We start from the raw sequence: 23,436 nt of genomic DNA, 5'->3' as shown, positions 1-23,436 counted from the left end.
GCAGAGAGACGACGCAGGACAAGGCTTCGTGGGAACCAGCCAACCAACACAACGGCGGAGCTTAAAATCCACGATAATCTTGCATCATTACTAGTACGACAACATTCCGTATACGCGTCAGCGTAATCAGCAGGATACAGGTGGCATGGCGTGCACACGTGTGCTCATCTTATGTACATAGCTGTCCGCTCCAAGACGTTCGAGTTGTGGACCGGATCCGTGATTATGGAATCGGGTGAATAGACGACGAGTGTCCATGTAAGTGCAACTGCTAACCAACACAGGCTGCGACACAGGCATCCGCTAGATAAATTCCGATGCGCAGTACGGGTCCTTGGGTACACGATCGACCCGGTGTGTGTGTGGCGTACCGTATTTATTGCACCGCCGTGGACTTGTGGGGCCCCTCTTCGAAGGCCTAAAATGTAACCAGTAAGTCTCATATGGGCGACTCGATCGGTAAGTTGGTGAACGTTCGAACGAATTAGGGGCGGTGCGCCCTATCGTGACGAATGTGGTTGTCTCTCGACGTCGTCGATGACGTCGATCCCTTGGTTTGAAAATCGGTACTATATAATCCGTTCATCTCATCCCCAGGTGGCACCTTAGTTCATCTTATTGAACAATGTGGATCGGACACGTAGCTCCAGGTCTGGTGGCCAAGGTGTTCGCACCAGGAGTTCCCCTGTGGCTGCTCACTTTAGCAGGATTCCTTCCAGATACCACCTTCTCCATACTCAACTTGTTCGGCATAGAGCGCTTTCAAGCGCATGAAGAAACTGCACGACGTGGGGGGTGCTTCCCGTATGCTACCGATTATCCCTACAGTCACTCCCTTGTCGGAATAGCAGCCACAGGTCAGTTGCAAAGGAAATCTCTCGACGATGGAATAACCAATACACAGGTGTTGCTTTGACTGCCGCATATATACTGCTGTTGGATCGTAGAGTGAAAGCCAAGGAAGTAGCTGCCGTATTCAGTGTGACCTTCAGCCATTTCTTCCTCGAACTTCCGTCGCACAGACCCGGTACGGGGCGCTGCTGTGGTTCACTCCAAGTGTAGGTTTGACGCATCCATCACTACCACAGGCATCAAGCTTTACCCCCCGGAGCAGAGCGCGCACGGCGTTGGTCTGCTAGATCACGCTGTCGCACATTTTATCGTTGAGAGCGCGATTTTCCTCTGGGCACTGTGGTTCTACACGACCTACGCGCCTCTTGCAACAAAAATAGGCTACAAACGTGCTGGACAGGGATCACGCCTCTGGTTGGTTATCTCTCTTCTCTTATTCCAGCAGGCACAGTTCTGTTTCGGAAGGTTAGCCTACCACCTTTCCTGCTGTTGGGGTACGGTTGACAAAGTTTCGCAGGGTACCCACCGATGAAGTTCGATGGACTCATGCACCGCTTCACCTTTCTCAGATTCTGGTTGACAGTTTGCTAATGAGCAGGCTGGAATCCTGAAGATGGCGTGCACAGATCTCGCAGCAAGTCAGTGGAAGAGCCTCCTTCGTGTTCAAGTGTTTTGCATCCTAGACTGATATGTATGAGTAGCTAGCTGGTGGTGCTACTTCGTGTTTACCAAAATATATTGTCAGCCACATGTGCGAGAACCTAGGGGGACCTATAAAGATGGCACACTCATTTGATGATCAAAAACCACCTCGTCTCCCACTGTACGCGGTTCAGATCTCCGATGGCCCCAACAAGGGCAAGAAAGCAAGGTAATTACGGAGAACAACTGGAAGGAAAAAAGACGAGAACGTGAGATACTTGGCAGTGCCAGATGGCATGGACATGAGAGTCTGGGTGTTGGTTTATGTAATCTTCCTTTGATTTTCACCGATGACGACCCCGGTCGCTCGACGGGTAAATCCAATCAAGCACATAATTATCGTATGTTCGGGCAAGGGAGGCGTCGGGAAATCATCTGTTTCCACACAGCTCGCTCTCAGCCTTCATGCGTCGTCGCCGACCGCACACATAGGTCTTCTCGATGTCGATTTGACAGGTCCTTCGCTACCACGCATGCTCGGTCTTGATGGTCACGGCATCCATCAGAGTAGCGACGGCTGGGTTCCGGTGTATGCAGATGCCCATGGCCAGGGCGTTCCGAGACTGGCATGTATGAGCATTGGATTTCTGTTGAAGAACAGAGGTGATTCCGTCGTATGGAGGGGCCCGAAGAAGAATGCCATGATCAGGCAGTTTTTGAGTGACGTGAGATGGGGGGAACTAGATTATCTCATAATAGACACGCCTCCCGGTACGTGCGGATTCCAGCTGTCCATTTTACGACACTCAATTCAGTATGTAGGTACTTCTGACGAACATCTATCGTTACTAGAACACCTGGCACCGGTACACTCGCGATTATCAGCGGTTATCGTGACTACTCCCCAGGCGGTCGCTCTACTGGATGCGATGAAGTGTCTCTCGTTTACCCGTGCAGTCAATCTACCAGTTTTGGGAATAATCGAGAATATGAGTGGGTACGTCTGCCCATGCTGTGGAGAAGTCAGCAACGTGTTCTCTACCGGAGGGGGAGAAGAGATGGCAAAGCGGGAAGGTTTGCCGTTCCTGGGTAGAATGCCGCTTGACCCCGAGTTAGTCACTCTTCTGGACGCTGCAGAGCCGCCTAACGAAGCCGGCGGAGGACGGGAGCGAAGCAGCGATAAGGCTTTTGAGGTGGTTGAGAAGTATCGGAAGACAACGTCAGCCAAACTCTTCGCTGCCATTGCGCACAAGGTGATGGATACGATCGGTCCGGTGCAGGTGGCACAGGAGACTATGATTGGCGATACAGCAAGTGCACAAGGCACATCATGACTTCCTGTCATGGAACACACGCTGATGTAGCCCTCCAGTTACATACATAATACTGCTACAAGTATTTTGAGATGTATGGATTATATAATCACATTGGCCCACCCGAAATAGGCAACCCGAATATGCGGAGTGGAGTGTGGCAGCCGGCCTCGTTTCAAGCAAAGTTGGCGTGTTGGTTCCATGCACATGCACTGATATTCCAAGATAGTGAGAGGCGTCGACCCACCGCTCACTCCAGAGGGACGCTCCTTTCTTCCCCCGTATACCCCCCTCCTGCAACCATTCGTAACGCCTAATAATATGTCTGTCGACCAGCTATCCGCGTCTTTGGCCTCCGCGTCTGTGTCTAGTAACCCACACCCACCCAGATCACTCGCCTCACATCTCAGCAATGAAACAGCAAAGTATCTCCCTAGAGCATCTCGTAGGCATATTTCTTTTTTTTTTTTTTTTTCTTCTCTTTTTTTTTAGATAACGGACTCACGCATCCCTTTCACAGGAGAGGGTCAACCCCTGCATGCCAGCTCTCCTCCGAGCCTTCTTGCTCGGAGAAAAGACGCGTCGGCGCGCGCAAATGATTTGTTGGACGAGGACCCATTTGCCTCTCTGCATTTGCCAAATTCATCCCTGCGGAGGCGTTCAAGTCGTCTATCGCGATGGCTCGCAGAACTCCCGAATCAATCAGGCCTATCCACGCCTTCCGATATCGACGACCTCTCTCACGTGGATCCCGTTGGCACTCGGTGTAATCCATATCTTGCCTACCCGCATCTCGGCGCCACTACCCATGGTCAGACATGTGAGGACGGTGCAAGTACTCACGACTATATCCTGGTCGATAACGTTGAAGCGCCAACCTATCCAGCTGACCAACCCGTTCGAGTAAAGGTATGCCACTTATGTCCGACTTAATTCCCAACCTCATGCATAATTTCCTTAGGCATCACACGAGCAGGCGCTCTCAGATGCAACAATTCGACACTCAAATGCTGCACCCTCATCCCGTAATTTCCATTTCTCAATACGTCCTGCATCTCCTTCAATGTCGTCGACGACGTCCCGCAATCCTTCCAAGCTATCCATGTTCCACAAATCATCTCGCGCGGGGTCCAGCTCCAAAGCAAGTCTGGCGGGTCAGCATGCCCGAAGTTCGAGTTCCCAAAGCTCACCACCCCATGCAGGTCTTCAGGTGCCTGAAAATTCTGCATGGCGATGGCGGCCGTCTGTTCTTGGTCATTTCCAGTCTGCTTCGGTCCCCGACAACCGTCTTCTGAGTCCTGCCGACGTTACTCTTGATCGTTCACGACCAAGCATGTCATCATCTACAAACACCTTCTCTTCGACCCCTACTGCGACCACCAAGATAGATGCCGACGGTGATTCTCCCATTCCGTCGTCCACGCCCTCCAAGGCTTCGTCTATTTTTGGTTCTATCCGTTCTCGGGCAGATAGATCAAGAACCTCATTTCAACAGCCGTCCAAACCCGACGTTCGGACGTCATCATCACCAAGCGCATGGTCCCAACCTAGATCGTCATTGAACCTTCCTGGCCCTCCTGGCTTGTCCCGCACCATAGCGCGGAAAGCGAGCGTTCTCCGTCTGCCATTTACGAACAAGCCTAAGTCGAGTCCGCATAATGCCGCAAATCAGGCAGTCGTTGAAGAGCAAGGGTCTTCCCAACCGCATGTTTTGTACACGAGTCGGAACAATGGACCCCGTGTGTCCCTGTCCTCGATTAGTAGCCAATCCCGCAGAAAGAAGCTCGTTATTAGCGGAATTGCTCTCAACGACAATGCGCGTTTGGAAGCCGTCCAGAGGTGGTGCGAAGTTAGTAGGACACATTTCTGAGACTTTTTCTATGCGGCGTGCTCATGCTTGATGTATAGTCCTTTGGCGAGATAGACCAGATCACGAGAATGCCTAATGGCGACCTTCATGTCAACTTTCGGAAGGCCGAAGTTGCGGACATGGTGCGTTTCCACGTCAATGAGGGGTACGGCTGCGTTTGACTTTCATTTTCCAGGTGTGCCGTGTGCGCGCACGGGTGCAAATTGCCGGAGTCGGCAGTGTGCATCTGTCTTGGACCTACGGACACAAGAGATCATAATAGCATGACCACACCCCACTTGCATCTTTCTTTGTAGCAGTGAGTAATCCGTTTACTACTTAGCGAGGTAGTTCACGGACTTTTTTTCAAAGTGAAAGGCCGCGAATTCTTTTTTACACTACACACAACCTAATCCGATGCTTATTCGAAGTCTGGTCTCCGAGGACCCTAATTCAGCCTCACGAATGTACAGAGATGATACCATGCCCTCCTTACTTCTTCCATCTTATTCGCGCAGACAGCTGACGGCGATTTTATTTCACTGCATATCGACTAGCACGTATACCCCCTGCACCTACATCTCGATGAATCACGACAATGCTGTTTTTATTGCATTCATCCGTCCATACTATTTCTACCTCCTCGAGGAGTATATGCTTTGTGTCCTGACGATCCTTATGACAAAACTTACGTAGAATCGTAATCCATCCAGCTTGCTGATCACGTGGCAAATACGAATCAAATTCGACAGATCACTGGGATGTGGAATACTTGTAAACTCGTCGAAATTGGACCAGGACCTTTGGAACCGCACCTAACGGTAAGAGGGTAGAACAGGAGACATCTAGTCCTCTAACTTTTGCGCAAGGTTGGAGTGTCATATGTCACATTAACGTGTGGAAGGGGACAAAAGAGTGGCAAGACGAAAGTGGTTGGAATCGATATAGGGTGCACATTATGATAACGAGTACATGAAATTACAGTCATCATTTTTGATGTGTTCGGATTATTCGGTCGGGAAATGAAAAAGAAACTGTTCTGATCTCAGAAGGGTTCGTCTTTGGCAAGCATGGGATTCTTCTACGCGTCTTTCTGAGTGGTGTTGGCACTAATGGCGTGATCAGACGCTCCACTAGACGAGGCAGAGCACCGAAGCTAGCGGCCAGCCGGTGCACGGGACTGGTTATTCCTGTGGTACCCGTCCCTGCGGTGCGGTCGGCGAGAGGGATGGTTGCGAAGTCTTGGTTCCACATTTACCTCGTGGGTGGATGGGATAAGCGGACGTGGGAGGGCCTGTACAGCTGATGGATGAAGTATTTCCTCGTGCCAGCCATAATTGGGGAGCCACAGGTTCGGTCCGAGAGTATTGCCGGGGAATGGCAGCGGCTGTGAGAATGGGTGGAAGAAGACAGGTGGCGACTGCATGGGAGGGTAAGGCCGCCAAGTAACAGAAGGCGAGTTCTCGTTCTCAGGAGTGAAGGAGGTTCCTCCATTCAGGGAATGGGACGTGGGAAATGGCGGGCCCCGATCACCTGGATGCAATCCAGTGGGAGGTAAAGGAGCTGGCACATGATGGTTGGGGTTAGGTGGCATGGCGGCCGTCCCGGGTCGAGTTCCATCTGAGAAGGGGTAGCCAACCACGTGTGGATACAGTGTATAGGGCTGAGAAGCTTGTCACCTCCACTTCGACAGCGGACGTATTTGAACGACTCACTATTGACCCACTTTCGAGCCCATTGGGCGGCGCAGGGCCTAGGGGACTTTGTGTACCCTCCATGCCGGTTCCATGAAGAAATGGCGGTGTCATTTGCGGCGCCACTTGGTATCCTGGGTAATGTGGGATTAAAAGAGGGTGAGAGTATGGTCCAAAACCGGGCATCCATCCTTGAGGGTGGTAGTATGCAAAGGCAGGTACCGGGTGAGCTGTTACCGGTGGAGGTACCAGTGTCACGTTAGTTTGAAATACATCTACGGTCCCCGAAGGTGTGTTATTATCAGTTCCTTGGTGCTGGTTGCGTGTGGGGACTGCTACGGCAGTCAATGCTCGGTGACTGCCTTGCGCTCCCCGCACAGCATGGTTCGCATGATGTTCGTCATTCCCTTCGTGAAGCGGACGGGCATCTTGGACGGCAGCGACCGCAGAGACATCTTTCAAGTCGATAGCTCGCATGTCCTCGGTAACGCTACTCATTTCAGTTTTCCCGTGTGTCAGGTCGTCTTGAGATCCTTCATCGGAACCTGTCGACGGTTCTGAACCTTGAACTTCCGGGCTGAAAATAGACTGCAAAGTCTTCCATCGGTAGGGACGCAAATCCCGTAGTTGCACACGAATCCGTCGCCCGTCTACGATGCGATTGTGCTGCAAACTTGCTTTAATTATTTGTGTCTGTACCTGCCGGAGTGGAATCTACCTCTCGGCTTATGGCTTGAAGAGGTGATTCCGTGTTATCAAACTTGACAAACGCATAGCCAGGTCGATTGTTCACTGTCGATGTTCGGTGGTCAGTGGGAAAGGGTCTCAAAGTCTGAAACCTGACTGACCAGGACGAACCACAGTAACATCCTTGACCCCTCCGTATTTCGAAAATATCGCACGAATCTTACTTTCGACCCAGGGCTTAGGACCAGACATCCGCAGGCCCCCAACAAAGATCGTCGTAGGATCACGGGCAACATTGTCTCCCTTCAGATGATGATGACTGCATCAGTTGCCTGGTGAATTCCCTAGGTGACATGATCGAGAAATCATCGTCAGGTGTTCGAGAACGGCGTCCACCAGCTTCGCTCGGAGCTGGAAATGCTACGAGCTTGGGCGACGATGGAACTTCTTGCCGATTAACGTCATGAGCGTCCCCTGAGTCGCTGAACGATGGATGTGTCGGTGGGAGCACAGTGAAGGTCGCAGAGTACATAATCCTCCGGTTGGAAGCACTAGCATGTGAAGGGTGATTAACGGGACCCTCGGCGATCCCGCCAGCCTGGAAAGGTCCTTGAAATCGGATTCTTCAAAGCTAACCCGCAAGGCGTCGAAAGTTGTTCGCTAGACTGTAATGGAGGTAAGGTTTTGGGTTGAGTGAGGGATGCTGCCCGGGGTCGACACTGCTGTATTCCGCTATCCGGGGTTGTAGGGGCATTTCGTACCCACAACGTCGGCATGAGATCGACTTGGTCAGTGAAGGAATCACGATTCATGGGAGGACCATGGAAAGAGGGAATGAAACGGGAGCATTCAGGGGAGTTCAGGCTATCACGAGCGACTACGTGGCTGCCCCATACTTGCGAGGTATGATTGGAAGGTGAGGTGCTTGAGGTGCTTGACTGCTGCTGGCCGTGCTTCTCCGAATGTGATTGGTGCGCCCACGTTACTGTTAAATGAGGGACACTGCGGAGTGTCTTCGAAGAGCTAGGATATCAGCGCACGACAATGACAATAATCAGTATATGCACCATCCAAGCGCTCACACAATCGTCACGGTGACACCATTTCACTTGCCAACAGCCAGGGTCCATAAGCGCAGAGCGCGGGCTATTGTGTAGATTTAGATATCCACCGCACCGTGAGGTATCCTCCTGGAGTTTGTAGGGCCGGAAGTGCTCGACAGGCCCGAACAGTGTGGCAATCTTCTTTAACGTCTGGCGCAGATGAGCATTGGGTTGTGACTTCTAGAAGGAAGGAAATATGGATTTACTTCTGTATCATAAAGAAGGGGATCCAGAAGAAGGCTGATACCCTCGTACCCGTGATCTGTAAGGGCATCCGAGTTGTACAGGATAGTACGCCTCCTGTAAATCTGGTGAGAATCTAAGTCAGTTCGTATGAACCAAACGACCTTGCGCCGGGTGTTTTGATGAGCTTCATAGCTGTCGGCAATTCTAGCTCTACGAACTCGCCACAGTTAAGCTGATGTGGTACGCCCATAGGAGTCCCGTCTGGGTGCACGTTGCCTTTGTATTGCCGCGGACTCCTGGAGGAGGCGTCAGATGGTAATCAGTGCGAAGAAAGCTGATGTATATATGCGCATATAGGGAAATTGCGTGTTACCTGTAAGAGATGAGGAGGGTACGGAAGGCCCTGGCAGGCTCATATCGCAAGTATCGTCCCATAAACTGGCATGGAGGTAAAGCACGGAGAGTTTGCAAAAGGGTAGCTGCGGTAAAAGGGTCCTTGGAAAGGGATGAGACAATCCACTGCGGGTTTGAAAAGGCAAGATACCTGACACTGAATGAATGCGCAGGTGCCGCCCTTGGAATCATGGACGACTTTAATACCCTGAATCTCGGAGTACTGTGATAAGTGCTCAGCAAGGGACGCCGAAAGTATGGCATGATCGACACCGGAGGGGAGGCTGGCATTGTTAGCCGACGGTCGACGACTGCGGCGCGTCTCTTACCGTCCTATGAAAATGCTAGCGTCGTGGACAACTCTGTCTGGCGGACAGTTGGACTCGGCACTTCCGGCTGTCTGCGACTGGGGAGAAGGAGTGATCGAGTCAGCCGCAGGAGTGGGAGGGTCAAAGCGACTGCCCCATGAGCGAGGGTTGTTTCGTGGTGGCATGGTAAGACGACAAGTCGCAGAGCGGACAGTCGTCCGAGTCTAATCCATCGAGTTACAAGTACTCAATTCCGCGGATAATACCGGTCATCGATCAATCTTCCTGCAAGACACACCCGTCGAAATTACATTTCAATCAAGTTCTCTGAAAGAAAATTAGACCTTGGAAGCACAAATGGAATCACGGTTTACCTCCTACAGTACACTAATATAACAACCTGGCGGGTCGACGAAAACGGCTCGAGGTCGCCATGGGGAACCATAGTCAACCAACTAAGAAATCCAAGTCATCAAGTGCAGCTCCGGCATGATGGGAACAATCTACAGTGCCAACCCCAAGCCATCAATGCAACCTTACCTGGATCAATCTCACATGAACCAACCGAACACTACTACCAATGTTCGATTGGTGCATGAGCAGCCAATTTCACAAGGACACAAAGTACTGTCTGCGAGGATTACAAACTAATATGTGACTGTTCGAGGCGTAGCACAGGCTTCCAAGGCTTTCGTCGAACTGATCCTTCCATGCATCTGATTACATAATACACTGCCACAGTCTGGGATTCGCCTCTGGTTTGTGCTTGGCTTGATCTTCTCCTCTAACGAGCAAACATGTCCGACGATGGTTATGACGGTGGCGGAAGGGATGACTACGACTACGAAGGTCCGAGGTCCGTCCCTTGCACCACATAAAATGTTTTAGAGTCTCATGGACATGTCTTGCCTAGTTTTGCTGATGGTGGATTCGTGCGTCTAGACCCTGTTGCGGGACTCTGCTCGGGTATTCATGTGTCGTATATATAGGACGAAACCTATGACCTTTTGGGGGAGCTGCACGAAGGAGAACACCAGGAGGAACAAGGCGAAGAGGGTACTGGCGAGGTCTCCCATCCAAACGGGGTTAATGGTGAAGACCACGAACAAGAGATGGTAACTGGAGAAGATCAGTCCCAGTATCAACAGCCTGCCCCTGCTGTGGGCCTGCACGGAGAGAGGCAACCCAATAAAGTCCGTGTCACAACGCCATACCTCACAAAATACGAACGTGCACGAATATTGGGGACGCGGGCCCTCCAGATCAGGTGAGTCTACAATGCCATCATTTGTGTCTGTCCCTTGGCCTATTAAGCACTCTTGGAAAGTATGAACGCTCCAGTGCTCGTTCCTTTGGACGGGGAGACGGACGCGCTACAAATTGCCATAAAGGAGCTTTCACAACGAAAAATTCCCCTTATCATCCGTCGATATCTACCCGACGGTTCCTTCGAGGATTGGAGTGTCTCCGAGTTAATCAGTGAGTAGACCTCGAATTCTCGGAATGGCTCTCCCGTACTTTCGGGCATTTGCTTTGCTATACCATTCTGTTTGCCTGGCGGTACAAAAAGTATTGCCTATAATTCAACCTGCGAACAAAGACATTCGCTTTTCACATGTACGAATGAATATGTTTAGCAACTAGTATGTAGTGTACAGTATGGTTGCACAAAATTTACGACTTCACTGCAATTTCTACCCGTTTTTTACGCAGCTGTAGTACTATTTGCTCTAGGTCTCTTTATGTCCATCTCGGTCGACATGGTCCGTGTCCTTGGCCGTCTCTCAGGATGCTTGAAGGGTGATTCCAAAGGGATCCGTAGCGAACCCATCCTCCATTTTGGGAATGGAATTCGTCGCATCAACGAATAGTAGGCATTTGCTTGCTTTGTCATAGGTCTTCGCTACGTCCCGCCTTTTCCTTGGACTAGGAGTCTAGGTCGCAGTAGTGTGAAATAGACTGTCGCCGCTTCGAAGGCGACGATGGTGCACTCAAACCAGGCTTTATAATGATGGATGGAAACGGAATTCCGCCAGAGGGCGAAGCATTCTCCGCCCCCGGCGGCTTCTGCTTGGATTTGCCTGTTGGACGCTCATATCAACGATCGTATCAAGCGACCACGTAAGGTCCTGACCTTTGTTTTTCGCTATTTTAAAATTTCCGTCGTTATCCAATGTCTGTTGTATTTCCCAATCTGATGGTCGGATCCTCCTCCAGTCTTCTGTCACCTTTTCGATCCACTGATCTATCTCGCCCATGATGTGATAATCGATTACATCCGACCACTCGCTCCCTGGGGGTGTTTTATTGACAAAGACGACCTTTCCTTGCCACCTCTTAGCTCGTTTTGGGGAACCGGTTGGACTTGGAGCAGTGGCGTGTACAGCTTTCGCAAATTCCTTCACAAGCTTCTTCAGTCCATGAACTTTGAGGGACGTGCCCATGACGATGAGTAGATCAGGCTTGCGAGCCATATCCTGTGACTGTATCTTCCCGATGTCGTCCCCCATCGGATGGGCCTCATCGTACAATACGATAGCAGGCCGCAGTGATCCAACCTTCAAGGCACGAGCGGACCTAGCGATGCGTGCCTCCGCTTAAGGGACTGTTTTAGATGAGGAAAAAACCATAGGAGACAGAAACTTACAACGCGACGTGCACTCCGGGCAATCCGGAGGTACGCCCTTTTCAAACATGCGTATATGTTCTTCAGTGCAAGGGAGGTCAATAGAGCAGAAAGTACATCGAACGCGGCGAATATCTCCATGGAGTTGGATGTTCCTCACTTCGTCTGCCCACAGCTTTGATTTCCCCTTTATATTTGAGTCGGTCCCTTGGGTCGAGCTGCAGATAAGGCCGGCCTTCTCCTCGAGGCCGTCGATATTCTGAGTGTATGACCGCAGTAACTTGTGTCTGTTGTCCAGGCGTTTGATAAATTCGTGTGTTGGTGCAGGCGAGGCAGAATCGATGGAACGCTTCAGTTGCGAGATGAACGAGTAGAACACAGAAGTGGATGTCTGGTCGCGAAATAGCGACGCGTCAAAGAGATCCCTTCCTTTCATAACCACGTCGGGGTACTGCTCCTTTACTAGAGCATACAGGCCGTCTGAAGAACGAAAATCCTATGTGGAAGGTCAACGGTTGTGTTTGACCACCACTTTCTGGAGTCACCCACGGGTATGCCACACGAACAGGAGATACCGGCTCCAGTGACGACCACGATTTTCTTGCATTTAGCGACTGAGAGTGAAATGTCCGCTAGGGCTCTCCGAGTGCTTGATTCTGCCGCTGGGGCGTTAACGTCGAGTGTGATTGTCATGTCCGACACAGTCTGTGGTGAAATGACAAGGAATGTGGTTGAAAGCGGCCCTCCGAGTTTTCATGACGTTCCTTGCAGACCCACCGCTGGCCAACCAACCGACTTGTTTGGGTGTGTTTGGCACTCCGTGTCGCGTCGCGTTTATCACGTTTTTCTCCCAGTTGGCATCACACCAACACACGGTAATACCACACTAGTAAGTGACGTCGCTCTCGGAGGTGGGCGTACGCTCATAGTACCACAATCCCCCGCTTCTGCAGCTGGACGGTGTGGCCGTACTACCCCTGTCATCGGACGTGGCACACACCATCAACTCAGGGAAGTATGCGTACAGTGCCCAAGACATGATGGAAGTGCCACACTTCATCGAGAATGACACCATGTCCACTGCACCCTGAATACGGGATGGTGCTGGCATATAGGTTGTCTCGTTCGAAGGAATGATACCAGCTCTGCCAAGTCGAATCGGATGGAGTCACCATGTGCTTACAGGACGAAAACCACATACTGCGAGCATGTTGTACGTGGGACGGAACTGGATCACTGACGACAGTTTCGTGAAAGTTCACCACATCTTGGTGTTCCTTGTAGTCAGGCTCATAGCAAGCGACCTCGAACGTGGACGTACAGGTTACATGTTTGGAGAACTACATAAGTGCGTCAAACACACCTGTTCGGAATTCTCTGCATTTGGCCAACCTCGTGCGCCCATAAATCTTCATTCGGAACGTCTTGACTGGTCCAGAATGCCTCCACTACGGAGGGGAAGTCTTGGACACCCGATTCTGAACTGCGACATTCCTCACTTACTGCATTTGAGAAGGTCCCAATGGTTAAAATCTTCGATGAATGTCTTTACGGTGGGAATACCGGTGGGACCGTCGTGCCAACTGGAAGATCTGAAGGCGACAGATCGGAGTCGCATCGCCTGGTCAAATTGTGATACTGGTTATAAGAACTGAACACTGGCCGTCAAAGTCTGCAACCTGCTAGCTTACCCGTTAAATTATTGGGCCAGAGGCCGTGAATAGTCCAACTGCCTCCTGGCAAAAGGTGTCCGTAATCCTCCAGCCCCGTGTAAGTGTCCCAATACTGAGTTTGCAACACTAGGCGGCCCTTCACAACGTTGCAACATGAGTTTGTGAGAACGTTTGTATTCTCACAGGAGTACTGCAAGAGCAATGCCTCGATATCAGGATTTGGCGTCGGAAAGTAGTCTGTCGCTTGAGACCCACACGGTGTGAGCAGAACTGCCACCAGACACCTCTGGCGAAGAGACTAAGAACGATGCCGGCTAACCTGAGGTCATGCAACATGTATTTTATGGGCGTTCTATCAAATATTAGTACATTGGAGTGTAAACTCTGCGGGGGCGCCGCTTTATGGCCAGGATTTTTCCAGGGGATAACCAAACCTAGGTCATCGTCGACCCAGTTCAGCCTGGCCACACAGAAATACTTGCACGTTCACTGATGGATCGATGAACGTTCCCAAAGTTAGATGGGAAATCTCCCTTGCCATGTCCTCCGAGACAAAAATTTTGTAAAATAAGTGCCAGGACCGTGGATTGAACACGGGACCTCCAGAAATCGACCAACTTCAGTCTGTTGCTCTCCCAGCTGAGCTATCCCGGCTTCACAATATGTTCGTCTTCCTGTGGATGGCATCTAACACCATGATATCTACAGATCTCATGCTGCAAACATTGTTACATCTCCAAGTACTTCTTCGCCGCTCCCCTGGGCAGCAGGCAATGTCTTGGTGATGTCTTCCTCGCCCTGTTGGTCCTCTTGCTCGGCACCTTTCGGTTGATCTGCCAGGGACAATGTTATGGGGGCACGAATCTCAGGTGTGGGTCCATTAAAGTCTTTTCCTGTCATGCGAGAAAGTGTTTGCATATCTGCAAATGTACGTCAGCAACGCTTCTGCGAAAAAGTCAAGACGATACCATAGGGCCGGCGATTTTTGAGGCAAAAGTCAATCCTGTTTGGATTCCTCTTGTCCTCTGCCTTGAATTTGTTTTTGCATGCTTTACGATCTCGACCAGGAAGCACGTAGGAAATGAGTTCGTAGTTTTCCCCGAATTGCGATAACGCCTACGGGGCTCTGAGAAAAATGGTAATCGACGCGGAATCTCAGTCTTACATCGTAAAACAGCTCCGTTTCTTCTGCACTCCATCGCGAACCTCGGAAGCGTTTGCCATAGGTCCCCGAGTTGACAAACTTAGAGACGTCAGATTCTTCTACAAGGGTGTAATTTGCTGTTTCCTCTTCTGCATTACGGTCCACGAATAAGGACTCCTCGTCTACGATCGTTTCCCCATTGGGCCCAATGCGAACTTGGACATTATACTGGCTTGTAGAAACATTCTGCGAGTAATCGAAACCGCTCCCAGAGGTATCTTCAGCTGTGGGAACTGAAGTAGCGTCTGTGCACATTCCCGGGGTCGTGTTTCTTGTAGAACCTTCTTCGGAGCGAACCTCCCTAGCACCATTTTCTTGAGCCGTCTCAGCGTCCTCACCACGACCGTACTTCTTCGCCTCCATGATCACCCGCATTCTCGTCCTTTTTTCGCGATTGGACTTTTTCCATACTTGATGATTTTGAACAATTTGGGCAGCTTTGCTACTGACGCGACCTTGGCCCGTGTCTTCGCATAAGGCTGCCATTGTAACTGAGGTCGGATCTAGGTCTTCTCCCGTGTCAGCTTCGGCATCAAAAGCAGGAGTTGTGGGCCGCCGTGTTTTCCGAGGTTTTCTAGACGTGGTTGATCCAGACCTTGATCTTGGTCGCCGTGTGGTTTTCTGAGATGAAGTCTCGTCCTCGACTGAACTGGTGACTACATCGCCTTCTGACACAGGTGGTGGTTGTAACTCAGTCAGTTGCACTCGCGATGGTGCTCTAGACGGTGCAACAATGATCGGAGTACCGGAAGGAACGGTTTGAACATTCGATACATCTGAAGATGGGGTAAATGAGAGTCTAACGGGGACTACCGTGGGCGGCATCGGGGAAAGAGCGGGTGGGGGTGCACTGTCAGGAGCTTCATCAGGTAGCGGAGTAGCCTGTGACAAGCGAGTATCCTGAGACAGTGAAGTTTGCCTATCCGAGGAGGTATCTGCCGTGCGCGCTCGGGCCTTTGTAACGGGCCGGAAGACAGTACCACCCTTTTCTGTAGACAGAGAAGTAAGATTTTTCTAACGAGAAACACAGGACGATCGACTTACGAACGCGCGTGCTCATTTTCAACTACGAAGTCACCACGATAGTTGCAGTCTATCGCTGGTCTGACAAGATCAAATCCATCATATCCTAAGTAGTGTGACAAACAAAATCACACAAACCCTATGAACCGATCCACTCAGATCTTGAAGCTGCCTGTCGGGGATACGCCTGACTGGGAGACCAGAGCATTTGCAGGGGCCGAGTTGAAGGCTGTCGACGAAAGGTAATGAAATTCTGTTCTCCGTGTCTTCTGCGTTCTCAGGTTTAGCCAGTTTTGTAATATTACAGTCTTTGAAGCAATGTCAGATCTGCCTAACGTCTCTCGTCGTTCTGTCGGGAATGCTCACTCTGGTTTGCTGCAGCAAGGGAAAAATGGCTGCGATCGTCGTTCCCAAAGTTCTCGACTCGTTCAAGAGGAGGAAAGCAGCCCGATGTCGTGCCGCCGCCGCACACAATGTATAACCGTGGAAGATGCACTCTCGAAATTGGTCCCCATATATTCACAGACACGACGGTCTTCGAGGTTCACTACCACCCAGTCGCCGTGCTTGTCGCACCGTCGACTACCTTTGTGTATCAGTCGGTGCCATCAGGCTCGTGGCAATTGAGGCCCCAATCCAGCCAGGCAAACGAAACAATTTTGACTGCGTTGCCGAACTCTACCCCCCTGTTGGCTTCTCTGCCATCGACGCTCCACGTTACGCAAGCCCTCGTTGCACAAGTTAACCAGGCAGCTGCTTCTAATCCGACCCTTGCAAATCTCCTCCAATTGGCCGTCGCCGGGAAAGCATCGCCAGATCAGCTCAAGACACTTGGTCTACTCATTCAATCCCTTGCAAGCTCTCCCTCCGCGGCAGTCGACGCCACCCAACCATCCATCGATTTTACTCAGTCAAAAGCGCGTGCCGACTCCGGAACTCCAGCCTTGCCGACAACGTCGCAATATCAACTACAACCCCCCACCAGGGATTTCGATCTCGTATTGGAGTTTAGAGAAAATCTAATCGATCGTTGGACTTTTCCTCGAGGACCTTCGAAATGTGAATTTGTCTCTTTACCCGGAATATCAGGCTCGTTCGGGGACATCATCCTCACCACTGCTGTCCCATTTACTTTCCCGAACGCTCAGAGTGTTGAAGGTGTCCCGGAGGTCGAGACTACCCCGAAGCAGGTCGTGAGCTTCCGGTTTAAATCGGCCAGCTCGGCTGTATGGGACACAATCTCACGTTGGGCGGGACCCAATGCAGAAGAGAACTGCAAAGTCCTTAGCGAAATCGTAGGTAGTTTATCCACCCCTTGTTATAATGATACTCAGTCGCGTGTTCCATGCAGAAACCGCAAGACAGGGCGTTTCTGGCGCACCGACTTCCGGAGGGTTCACAGCTTTCTCAAGTCCAAAACGCGAGTTCATGACTCTGGATACGACATTACGTTGCTTACCTCCAATCAGGCTGCAGTACCTTCATATTCCATGAAGCTCATCAAACCTGCAACAGAAAGCAGTAAAAACAGGAGAAAGACGACTCGCAAGAAGCGTGGCGGATGGCAACGCTCCAGGTTCTCTCACTGCAAAACGGAAGCGACTCACTCAAAACAAAAACCAACTTGAGCCTCCACGGATTGTTTGTCTTTCGTGTGGTCAGAGCGAAGTACCACTCATCCAAGGAGGGCGTAAGTACGTTAGCTGGTGTCGTTGTTCGTCTGAACGCAACGAATTTACAGGCTACTGTCGGCCGTGTGTCAATGATGGTCGGGTTTCCAAGCCAGCAAAACCTGTCGCTGCTAGTGATCTTCCGAACACTGAAGAAGCGGACCAGGATTTACAACAACCTGCCTCGCAACCTGCAACGGCTGCTACAAAGATCCCGCTTGCTGATAACAATAAAAATGCCATTGATGATCTGAATATATAAATAGAGTTGATGGTATCGTGTATGATGTACGATTATGACGCAAGTTAAAGGTATACTAATGAATGCATGGGATGAAACTTAGAAGCATGGGGAAGTTACGTGCAGAGCCCAACAAGCCAACCTAGCCACCACGAGACGACAGCAGCCTGCAAGAAGACGATGCAAAGTTCGATGATAACAGCAACCCACTGGATGACAATTGCAACCCAAAAGAGTGGTAGAATCGCCCACCGAACCCCATGGTTATCAATCCAGAGTAGCCTGTAATGCCATGTGGAGGTAATTGCGGCGCGTGCTTGGAGGAAAGCAATCAAGATAATAAAAGCAAACAGCCCCAAGAAAGAGAACCAGTGGCGTACAGATCGACGAGGAAAGGACTCCACTGGGTAACGCTTGGGCTCTCCAGTGAATTCATTCCGGTACCAAGGGATGATAAGAAAGTCTTGGATATCTTCCATGATAGTCTTTCCATAGTTTCTCCAGAAAGGTGTAATTGTATCCAGGACGAACGTTAACACGTCCATGCCGAACTCCCAGATCTGTTGGTACTGGTCTTGGTACTTTTCTACCAGGGCGACAACATGGGATAACTCGAATTCAGGGTTAGTAGTCAGGCATACATTACACAAAGACATGTTCACTAACCTCTGGATAGACGACTGAGGTGTGCGAAACTGCCTCGTTGTACTCCCTTTTAACGGTCGCGTGAATCGATCTGACCTCCGCAAGTATCTTGTTAACATCATCAGCCTTCTCGTTCAGAGGTTGTTGCGCCCGCTGGATTGCCTGAAGCTTTTCCATCAACAGCGTGATGGGCTTGTCTAAGATGTCGGGAATAGCAAGGGCATCTTCACCCGTTGTGGATAGAAACAGCCTGATAATCTCACGCTGACGTGTGACACGATCGTGGACATCCTCAACAGCCTGCCAACCTCGATATTTACGGGTTCCGCCGGTTACCGAGGAAGGGTCATGGCCAATGGCATCGAGGAGCTCTGGAGGGAGACTACGGTACGAAATTCCGAGGGTAGGCAGTGCATTTGAACAAAGAATCTCGTATTCGCGGATATCGGCTGCTACCCTCTGCAGCCTATGACGGAGCCTATGATTGTGACCCTTCAACTCCTCAAGTATCCTGGAATGTCACCATCGTTAATCATGCATCACAAGGATGAACACAAGCCTCACCTCCATCTAAGGCCATACTCCGCCTCTAGTTTGCCTTCGTCGTTCTCTGAGGCCGGCTTGAAGGGCATACAATTACCAAGCGGTAACGATATACTGCGATATGAAGGCTTGGGAGGGGCATCGCCAGAGAGGGTCGAGTCTCCCTTATCCACAATTGCACTCTTCGAGGGTAATGCCTCAGGATTGACAGTGTCGTTCTGTATATGACCTTCGATTTCGGCTCTCGACGCGACAGGCGATGGCGGATCAGAGGGTCCCCCTCTATCGTTCATCCCTGGTGATGGTGGCCGGGATGGTTGGACTCTGCGAAGTAGAAAACGGGGCTCGCGCTTCTGCCTAGGGTTTAATCGAGATGCATCAAGAGAAGAATCATTTTGATCCTCAGATTGAGAGCCATGGGCTGAAGAAGACCCCTCTTCAGGGAAGCGGCGAACGGCGTCGCGGAAGCCGAAATGGCTGCTCGCGGGAGAGAGGCTTCCTGGTGGTGTGACAGCGCTATATGGGAAGGGATTAACACGGGCACTTGCGCCTTCGATAAATGTGGGTAAGGACCGTCGCCAGCCCTTGACCCTTGCATGTCCATGACCTTGAGAGTCGTCGATAGAGTCGCGAGAGTTTGCCACGAGCGGACTAAACGATATATGACTCTCTGGTAAGCGAGCCTTGCTGGCAGGAAGTACTGGGGGAGGCGTCTGACGAAGCCGTGATTGAGATAGGTGACTTTGCAATGTGAGGTGAGAGATACGAGGGAACGACGGGGATGACACCGTTGAGCCAACAATAGGAGAAGGGTGTCCGTGGCCTGCGCCCTTCTTGAACCTTGCATACTCTTCCATAAGGAGAGCTGACACGCGCCATCTTACATGGTCATTCCCCCGATTATCTAACAGATGCTTCAGCCACGTCAAAGGCTCAGCACCATCTAACCAGGCCCGCATATCAAGCTGTGGAAGCAAAATACCAGCGCACCACCTCGGCCAAGTTGATAGTGAGTCCGTTGGCAATTGAACTGAACACCACATTATACTGGCGACCAAGCTGCTCTTTCACAATAACTGCTTTCCGAACTGTCGTTGCAGATGCCTCTGCTCTGATTCTGGCAATCCTGTCTGTCAAAAAGTCCTTGTTGGTGAGCTTTTTCCTCCATAATTATCCATAACGACAAACCTATGAAGAGTGCTTCTTGCTTTTCAATGAATGCTCGATTTGCGGGTGGTACCTTCTCCTTTCCCTTACGCCTACCCTTGTGTATTGGCCATAGCTTGTCCAACTTTTCATCTTCAGACTGTGAACCAGCCCAGTCAAGAGTAGCCCCTCCGTTAGAGGATAGAGGGACAGGATGGAGAGGGACCGACTTCGTAAGTGGACTAAAGTCTACGGCCGATTGCAGCGGAGTAACCAGTAGATGATCGGATGTGGACTGTTCCATTGGTGTTGTCGAAGAGCTGGACGGACGGGCAGTGAAGGAATCAACAACGTTGGTCAATTGTGATGTGTCGTCGTCTGAGGGCCTAGCCTGATATGACCTGCGATCTCTGCGTCGCGACTGCAACTGCAGAGCTCTCTGTACATCTTGTAAAATCTTGGGATCTGTTGGGCAAACGTTGGTCAGTGCACGCGGGTCAAGACTCGTTCGCTTACCTTCCTGCGCTGTAAATACGGGGATGAATACTCGTGAATGACAAGTAATCTAGTAGTCAACGCACACAGGTCGTACTCATCCGAGAAGGCGCCGGGCTGGAAGTCGGGCATCAGTGACTCTTCCATTAAACCCGACCATCGAGGACCCTGGCTGGCACGCTTTGACCTCCTGCGTGATCCGTAACGCACGGAAGGTTTCTTCACGGTGTTTCGTTCGTGTTCATTGGACTCCAAGCCAAACGATTGAGCACGTCGCCTGGACTCATTCAAACCCACCGGGTCAAGCACATCCAACCTTGAAAATGAAATAGGTTCCTGCAAAGAAGACGGGAAGGATGACCCAGAAGACCCTCCATGAGACCGAGATGTGAGGAACCTGTCCGGAAGCCGAATGCGGGGTGATCGAGCGGGAGGGTCTTCCATGCGCAATGTGCAGCTGGCTACTGGATCTATGGAGGAACCTTTGTCTCCCATCTAGCCAAGCTGAAAACGACCTAGTTAGTGTCAGACTCTATGCCCTGGTTCGCTGGAGCACAGGCAGAGAAGTGTGGTCAAGGTGGCACCCAAATTAGGCAGCTCCTAATGCAATGCCGCGTGATTACATAATGAAGTAGGCATAACTGACTTGCCCCTGAGCGGTGTTGTTGGGGATCCTTGTCCTTCTTTTCCACCGTCCACCGCTATGCCACGAAAAGGAAGCACTGGTTAAACACATTTAGAGAATCCAAATATAATCGATAATCCTTGTCTGCCCTTCCTTTCTGAGCCAGCATATGCCAGTCTCACTGTTGGAGTCCAACCTTCGTGCCAGGCATGTGAATGCCTTCATGATACATGTGGTGCGTAAATGTTATACATATGACCGCGCAGGGGTTGTTTCACCCCTTGTGACACGGTCTTCACGGGAATGGTCAGCTCATCTTCAAATTTTGGACGTGTTGTGCTTCTGGGATTGGCACTGAGTTTGCTACATGATGTTGTCTGGCTGAACCACTCACTGTAGCTGCATATGAAGCACCACCTCACACTTCTTTCTGATGAATTTCTGGGTCGGTTACCCTGCTCAGGCTGGTTGTTTATGAGCTGATATGTAGTTGTTCGGAGTAACTTCGCCAACTTTTTCTACCTGACCAGAACTAGTACTTCGTCCAACTCACGTGTACTCACTTCGGTCGCACCTCGGCTATCGAAGTTGGGTCGAATTGCCCCGTTATTTCACCTCGCGACAAACACTATTATCTTCACCTACTGATCTTTGGAATTTCCAAAGTGCAAGATGTCGTTATGCCCAGACTGCATTAAGGGTAAGTGACCGCACCTAATACCTGAGATAGCCGAGCGAGACTGGGCGCTAATCGTCCTGCCAGGCGTTCGCCACGGGGGGACACCAGAAGGTTTGTTCGTTCATAAAGCTGCAACTATCAGGGTGTCTGACGTGACACATTACTGCCAATCCAGGTGAAATTGAGTTCATAGGAGGTGTGAGACGCTACGTTAGCACACCTTCTGGTGAATACAACAAGGAGAAGGCTGTCCTCTTTCTCCCGTCCATCTTCGGTATTGACCTCATCAACGCTCAGGTAGGATCAAGCACCTCATCCATTGGGATATTTAGAAAGTGTAGGTGCTCACTGCGGATAGCTCCTCGTGGATGACTTTGCCAGAAATGGATTCAAGGTGAGGGTCCAGCCGTGGTTTTCCTTCCACAAAGCCCGATCACATAATAAAGCCACGAGACCATCGCGATTGATTACCTTAATGGTGATCCGCTCCCTGGCGACGCCCTCACTGTACGTATTGTACTCAATGAAGATGACTTAGTGTCCCTGACTATCTTGCAGGGTGGCAAATATGATATTCCTGCCTGGTTCGCTAGACACGGGAACGACCAGACCCGGCCCAACATCGACAAGGTCGTTGCTGCGCTCAGGGAACAGGGTGTGAAGGACTTTGGTTCTACTGGTTACTGCTTCGGTGGTGGGTGCTTTATTTACTGGGACGAACGAAAACCGATCTCAGTGTGACTGTTATGAAGCGCAACAGCTCGGTACGGCTTCGACATCGCATTCGAGAACATTTCCAAGGTCACTGTCGTCTCTCACCCTTCGCTTCTCAAAGTTCCCGAGGATCTTGAGGTAACTTTGTTCAATCTCAAATCCCTTGCACGAATCTGACGTTCTGTCTTCTTACGTGCAGAAATACAAGAAGCTGTCCAAAGCCCCCCTCCTGATCAACTCCTGCACGTTTGACACACAGTTCCTCAAGGAATCCCAGGCGGAAGCGGATATGATCCTTGGCGAGGGTGCGCAATTTACGGAAACCTACCGCCGCGAGTACTTCGAGGGATGTGCGCATGGGTTTGCTATCCGTGGTGATGTATCCAAGCCGGAGGTCAAGGCGGGTAAGGAGGGCTCCTTCAAGGCTGCTGTACTATTCTTCAAAAATCATTTGTGAACGACGGACTTCATGGTCGGTCCAAGAGTTCTCCGGATTGTATAGAGCAATGTTTTCTGTATTTTGAAATGTAAGCACGACCGTCCTGTTGTTCTTAAGAGGGTTCTTGCCCTTTAGCTCGTCCATGACGCTTCTCGGGGCGGCAAGGTATCTCACCACTCTTGCGCGCACGGTGAACGTTGTCAAGGAAGACGAGGAATGCGTCGCTGGAGCATGCCAGTCTGTCGAGCTTTGCTACCCATTCCATCTTCTCCTCGTCTGTGAGCGGGGCCCGCGTGGTCTCGAATTGACCTTCCCATTGCAACTTCTCATCCTCATCAAGGACTTCACCGCTCACGAACAAGTCGATCGCGTTCGCTTTCTCAGCACGCTTCACATCTTTTCTATACGGAAGTGCCAGTACACGAGGGTGGTGCTGGAGCCTGCAAGCCGGGTGCAGTGAACTCGAGACTGCTGACCAGTGCCGAGGCCAATGATTACGCCGTCTTTGGCATACCCGACACAGTTGGATTGGATGTATTTGAAGGCAAGGGTGGCAACAAGTATATATCAGCGTTGGTCCTACGCGGCAGATGAGAGTATTAGCATCCTTGTTTTGGGTTACGATGTTCTCGAACAACTTGGCGTCGGTCTTAATATCGTTTCTGCGCTGCTCGAGACTCACGCAA

General features: G+C 50.9%; 11 protein-coding genes and 1 non-coding gene across 12 annotated transcripts; 6 read left to right on the top strand and 6 right to left on the bottom strand.

The window, feature by feature from the left end:
• The first annotated feature begins 527 nt into the window (after nt 1-527).
• Nucleotides 528-1,826, top strand: F5J12DRAFT_537450 (uncharacterized protein). Its single transcript, XM_051739941.1, has 4 exons — nt 528-857; nt 905-1,027; nt 1,089-1,317; nt 1,370-1,826. The coding sequence occupies exons 1-4, from the start codon at nt 626-628 to the stop codon at nt 1,461-1,463; spliced, it is 678 nt and encodes a 225-aa protein (XP_051601706.1). The 5' UTR covers nt 528-625; the 3' UTR covers nt 1,464-1,826.
• Nucleotides 1,818-2,965, top strand: F5J12DRAFT_766278 (P-loop containing nucleoside triphosphate hydrolase protein). Its single transcript, XM_051742188.1, has 2 exons — nt 1,818-2,265; nt 2,317-2,965. Exons 1-2 carry the CDS (start codon nt 1,845-1,847, stop codon nt 2,826-2,828), a joined length of 933 nt encoding a protein of 310 aa, XP_051601705.1. The 5' UTR covers nt 1,818-1,844; the 3' UTR covers nt 2,829-2,965.
• A 13-nt stretch (nt 2,966-2,978) lies between these two features.
• F5J12DRAFT_537442 (uncharacterized protein) lies at nt 2,979-5,292 on the top strand. The gene is made up of 6 exons (XM_051739939.1): nt 2,979-3,252; nt 3,328-3,716; nt 3,769-4,656; nt 4,716-4,799; nt 4,853-4,975; nt 5,029-5,292. Exons 1-5 carry the CDS (start codon nt 3,129-3,131, stop codon nt 4,934-4,936), a joined length of 1,569 nt encoding a protein of 522 aa, XP_051601704.1. The 5' UTR covers nt 2,979-3,128; the 3' UTR covers nt 4,937-4,975; nt 5,029-5,292.
• Nucleotides 5,293-6,075: 783 nt separating this feature from the next.
• F5J12DRAFT_537444 (uncharacterized protein) lies at nt 6,076-7,171 on the bottom strand. The gene has a single exon (XM_051739940.1). The coding sequence runs from the start codon at nt 6,846-6,848 to the stop codon at nt 6,240-6,242; it is 609 nt and encodes a 202-aa protein (XP_051601703.1). The 5' UTR covers nt 6,849-7,171; the 3' UTR covers nt 6,076-6,239.
• F5J12DRAFT_818433 (uncharacterized protein) lies at nt 6,932-8,814 on the bottom strand. Its single transcript, XM_051745187.1, has 7 exons — nt 8,488-8,814; nt 8,347-8,440; nt 8,105-8,290; nt 7,674-8,050; nt 7,425-7,588; nt 7,199-7,336; nt 6,932-7,142 (listed from the first exon to the last, which is right to left on the bottom strand). The coding sequence occupies exons 1-7, from the start codon at nt 8,574-8,576 to the stop codon at nt 7,030-7,032; spliced, it is 1,161 nt and encodes a 386-aa protein (XP_051601702.1). The 5' UTR covers nt 8,577-8,814; the 3' UTR covers nt 6,932-7,029.
• Nucleotides 8,815-9,824: 1,010 nt separating this feature from the next.
• On the top strand, nt 9,825-10,514 carry F5J12DRAFT_717850 (subunit common to RNA polymerase I; the record flags this gene model as incomplete). The annotated part of the gene is made up of 4 exons (XM_051741090.1): nt 9,825-9,883; nt 9,941-9,959; nt 10,017-10,294; nt 10,355-10,514. 4 exons carry the CDS (start codon nt 9,825-9,827, stop codon nt 10,512-10,514), a joined length of 516 nt encoding a protein of 171 aa, XP_051601701.1.
• Nucleotides 10,515-11,030: 516 nt separating this feature from the next.
• F5J12DRAFT_718280 (DHS-like NAD/FAD-binding domain-containing protein) lies at nt 11,031-12,346 on the bottom strand (the record flags this gene model as incomplete). The annotated part of the gene is made up of 3 exons (XM_051741104.1): nt 11,031-11,623; nt 11,675-12,149; nt 12,203-12,346. The coding sequence occupies 3 exons, from the start codon at nt 12,344-12,346 to the stop codon at nt 11,031-11,033; spliced, it is 1,212 nt and encodes a 403-aa protein (XP_051601700.1).
• Nucleotides 12,347-13,717: 1,371 nt separating this feature from the next.
• F5J12DRAFT_818397 (uncharacterized protein) lies at nt 13,718-15,665 on the bottom strand. The gene is made up of 4 exons (XM_051745186.1): nt 15,575-15,665; nt 14,492-15,519; nt 14,295-14,442; nt 13,718-14,246 (listed from the first exon to the last, which is right to left on the bottom strand). Exons 1-4 carry the CDS (start codon nt 15,588-15,590, stop codon nt 14,038-14,040), a joined length of 1,401 nt encoding a protein of 466 aa, XP_051601699.1. The 5' UTR covers nt 15,591-15,665; the 3' UTR covers nt 13,718-14,037.
• On the bottom strand, nt 13,899-13,980 carry F5J12DRAFT_t83. Its single transcript has one exon. It is a non-coding gene; the product is annotated as a tRNA-Phe (tRNA).
• A 262-nt stretch (nt 15,666-15,927) lies between the features above and the next one.
• Nucleotides 15,928-17,406, top strand: F5J12DRAFT_537331 (uncharacterized protein). The gene is made up of 4 exons (XM_051739938.1): nt 15,928-16,848; nt 16,905-16,973; nt 17,023-17,243; nt 17,295-17,406. Exons 1-3 carry the CDS (start codon nt 16,027-16,029, stop codon nt 17,179-17,181), a joined length of 1,050 nt encoding a protein of 349 aa, XP_051601698.1. The 5' UTR covers nt 15,928-16,026; the 3' UTR covers nt 17,182-17,243; nt 17,295-17,406.
• A 60-nt stretch (nt 17,407-17,466) lies between these two features.
• Nucleotides 17,467-20,941, bottom strand: F5J12DRAFT_818392 (uncharacterized protein). The gene is made up of 6 exons (XM_051745185.1): nt 20,380-20,941; nt 19,841-20,263; nt 19,643-19,782; nt 18,674-19,617; nt 18,131-18,620; nt 17,467-18,075 (listed from the first exon to the last, which is right to left on the bottom strand). The coding sequence occupies exons 1-6, from the start codon at nt 20,786-20,788 to the stop codon at nt 17,581-17,583; spliced, it is 2,901 nt and encodes a 966-aa protein (XP_051601697.1). The 5' UTR covers nt 20,789-20,941; the 3' UTR covers nt 17,467-17,580.
• A 649-nt stretch (nt 20,942-21,590) lies between these two features.
• On the top strand, nt 21,591-22,768 carry F5J12DRAFT_904674 (dienelactone hydrolase; the record flags this gene model as incomplete). Its single annotated transcript, XM_051748563.1, has 8 exons — nt 21,591-21,618; nt 21,682-21,708; nt 21,773-21,894; nt 21,956-21,991; nt 22,051-22,104; nt 22,156-22,291; nt 22,358-22,449; nt 22,511-22,768. The coding sequence occupies 8 exons, from the start codon at nt 21,591-21,593 to the stop codon at nt 22,766-22,768; spliced, it is 753 nt and encodes a 250-aa protein (XP_051601696.1).
• Between the last annotated feature and the right edge of the window lie 668 nt (nt 22,769-23,436).

Source organism: Pisolithus orientalis (genome assembly GCF_024613125.1).
Source record: "Pisolithus orientalis strain OTSU chromosome Unknown F5J12scaffold_8, whole genome shotgun sequence".
Lineage (NCBI taxonomy): Eukaryota > Fungi > Basidiomycota > Agaricomycetes > Boletales > Pisolithaceae > Pisolithus > Pisolithus orientalis.
The sequence above is the reverse complement of the archived record's forward strand: the minus strand, read 5'-3'. Positions and strand labels throughout refer to the sequence as shown.

Excerpts from the sequence above, each read along its gene's own strand:
- F5J12DRAFT_537444 (XM_051739940.1), bottom strand. The coding sequence starts at position 6,848 with ATGAGTAGCGTTACCGAGGACATGCGAGCTATCGACTTGAAAGATGTC.
- F5J12DRAFT_537450 (XM_051739941.1), top strand. The coding sequence starts at position 626 with ATGTGGATCGGACACGTAGCTCCAGGTCTGGTGGCCAAGGTGTTCGCA. Across the intron at positions 858-904 it reads TGTCGGAATAGCAGCCACAG|GTGTTGCTTTGACTGCCGCA; the intron begins GTCAGTTGCAAA and ends ACCAATACACAG. Across the intron at positions 1,318-1,369 it reads GCACAGTTCTGTTTCGGAAG|GGTACCCACCGATGAAGTTC; the intron begins GTTAGCCTACCA and ends AAAGTTTCGCAG.
- F5J12DRAFT_818392 (XM_051745185.1), bottom strand. The coding sequence starts at position 20,788 with ATGGGAGACAAAGGTTCCTCCATAGATCCAGTAGCCAGCTGCACATTG. Across the intron at positions 19,618-19,642 it reads CTATCAACTTGGCCGAGGTG|CTTGATATGCGGGCCTGGTT; the intron begins GTGCGCTGGTAT and ends TTGCTTCCACAG. Across the intron at positions 18,076-18,130 it reads CCTCAGTCGTCTATCCAGAG|TTATCCCATGTTGTCGCCCT; the intron begins GTTAGTGAACAT and ends CCTGAATTCGAG.
- F5J12DRAFT_818397 (XM_051745186.1), bottom strand. Across the intron at positions 14,443-14,491 it reads AAACGGAGCTGTTTTACGAT|GCGTTATCGCAATTCGGGGA; the intron begins GTAAGACTGAGA and ends AGAGCCCCGTAG. Across the intron at positions 14,247-14,294 it reads CAAAAATCGCCGGCCCTATG|ATATGCAAACACTTTCTCGC; the intron begins GTATCGTCTTGA and ends GTACATTTGCAG.
- F5J12DRAFT_766278 (XM_051742188.1), top strand. The coding sequence starts at position 1,845 with ATGACGACCCCGGTCGCTCGACGGGTAAATCCAATCAAGCACATAATT. Across the intron at positions 2,266-2,316 it reads CATAATAGACACGCCTCCCG|GTACTTCTGACGAACATCTA; the intron begins GTACGTGCGGAT and ends TTCAGTATGTAG.
- F5J12DRAFT_537442 (XM_051739939.1), top strand. The coding sequence starts at position 3,129 with ATGTCTGTCGACCAGCTATCCGCGTCTTTGGCCTCCGCGTCTGTGTCT. Across the intron at positions 3,717-3,768 it reads ACCAACCCGTTCGAGTAAAG|GCATCACACGAGCAGGCGCT; the intron begins GTATGCCACTTA and ends TAATTTCCTTAG. Across the intron at positions 4,800-4,852 it reads AGGCCGAAGTTGCGGACATG|GTGTGCCGTGTGCGCGCACG; the intron begins GTGCGTTTCCAC and ends TTCATTTTCCAG.
- F5J12DRAFT_818433 (XM_051745187.1), bottom strand. The coding sequence starts at position 8,576 with ATGGGCGTACCACATCAGCTTAACTGTGGCGAGTTCGTAGAGCTAGAA. Across the intron at positions 8,291-8,346 it reads CCCTTCTTTATGATACAGAA|ACGTTAAAGAAGATTGCCAC; the intron begins GTAAATCCATAT and ends CATCTGCGCCAG. Across the intron at positions 7,589-7,673 it reads CAACTTTCGACGCCTTGCGG|TGCTTCCAACCGGAGGATTA; the intron begins GTTAGCTTTGAA and ends TTCACATGCTAG.
- F5J12DRAFT_537331 (XM_051739938.1), top strand. The coding sequence starts at position 16,027 with ATGTATAACCGTGGAAGATGCACTCTCGAAATTGGTCCCCATATATTC. Across the intron at positions 16,849-16,904 it reads GCAAAGTCCTTAGCGAAATC|AAACCGCAAGACAGGGCGTT; the intron begins GTAGGTAGTTTA and ends TGTTCCATGCAG. Across the intron at positions 16,974-17,022 it reads AGCTTTCTCAAGTCCAAAAC|GCTGCAGTACCTTCATATTC; the intron begins GCGAGTTCATGA and ends ACCTCCAATCAG.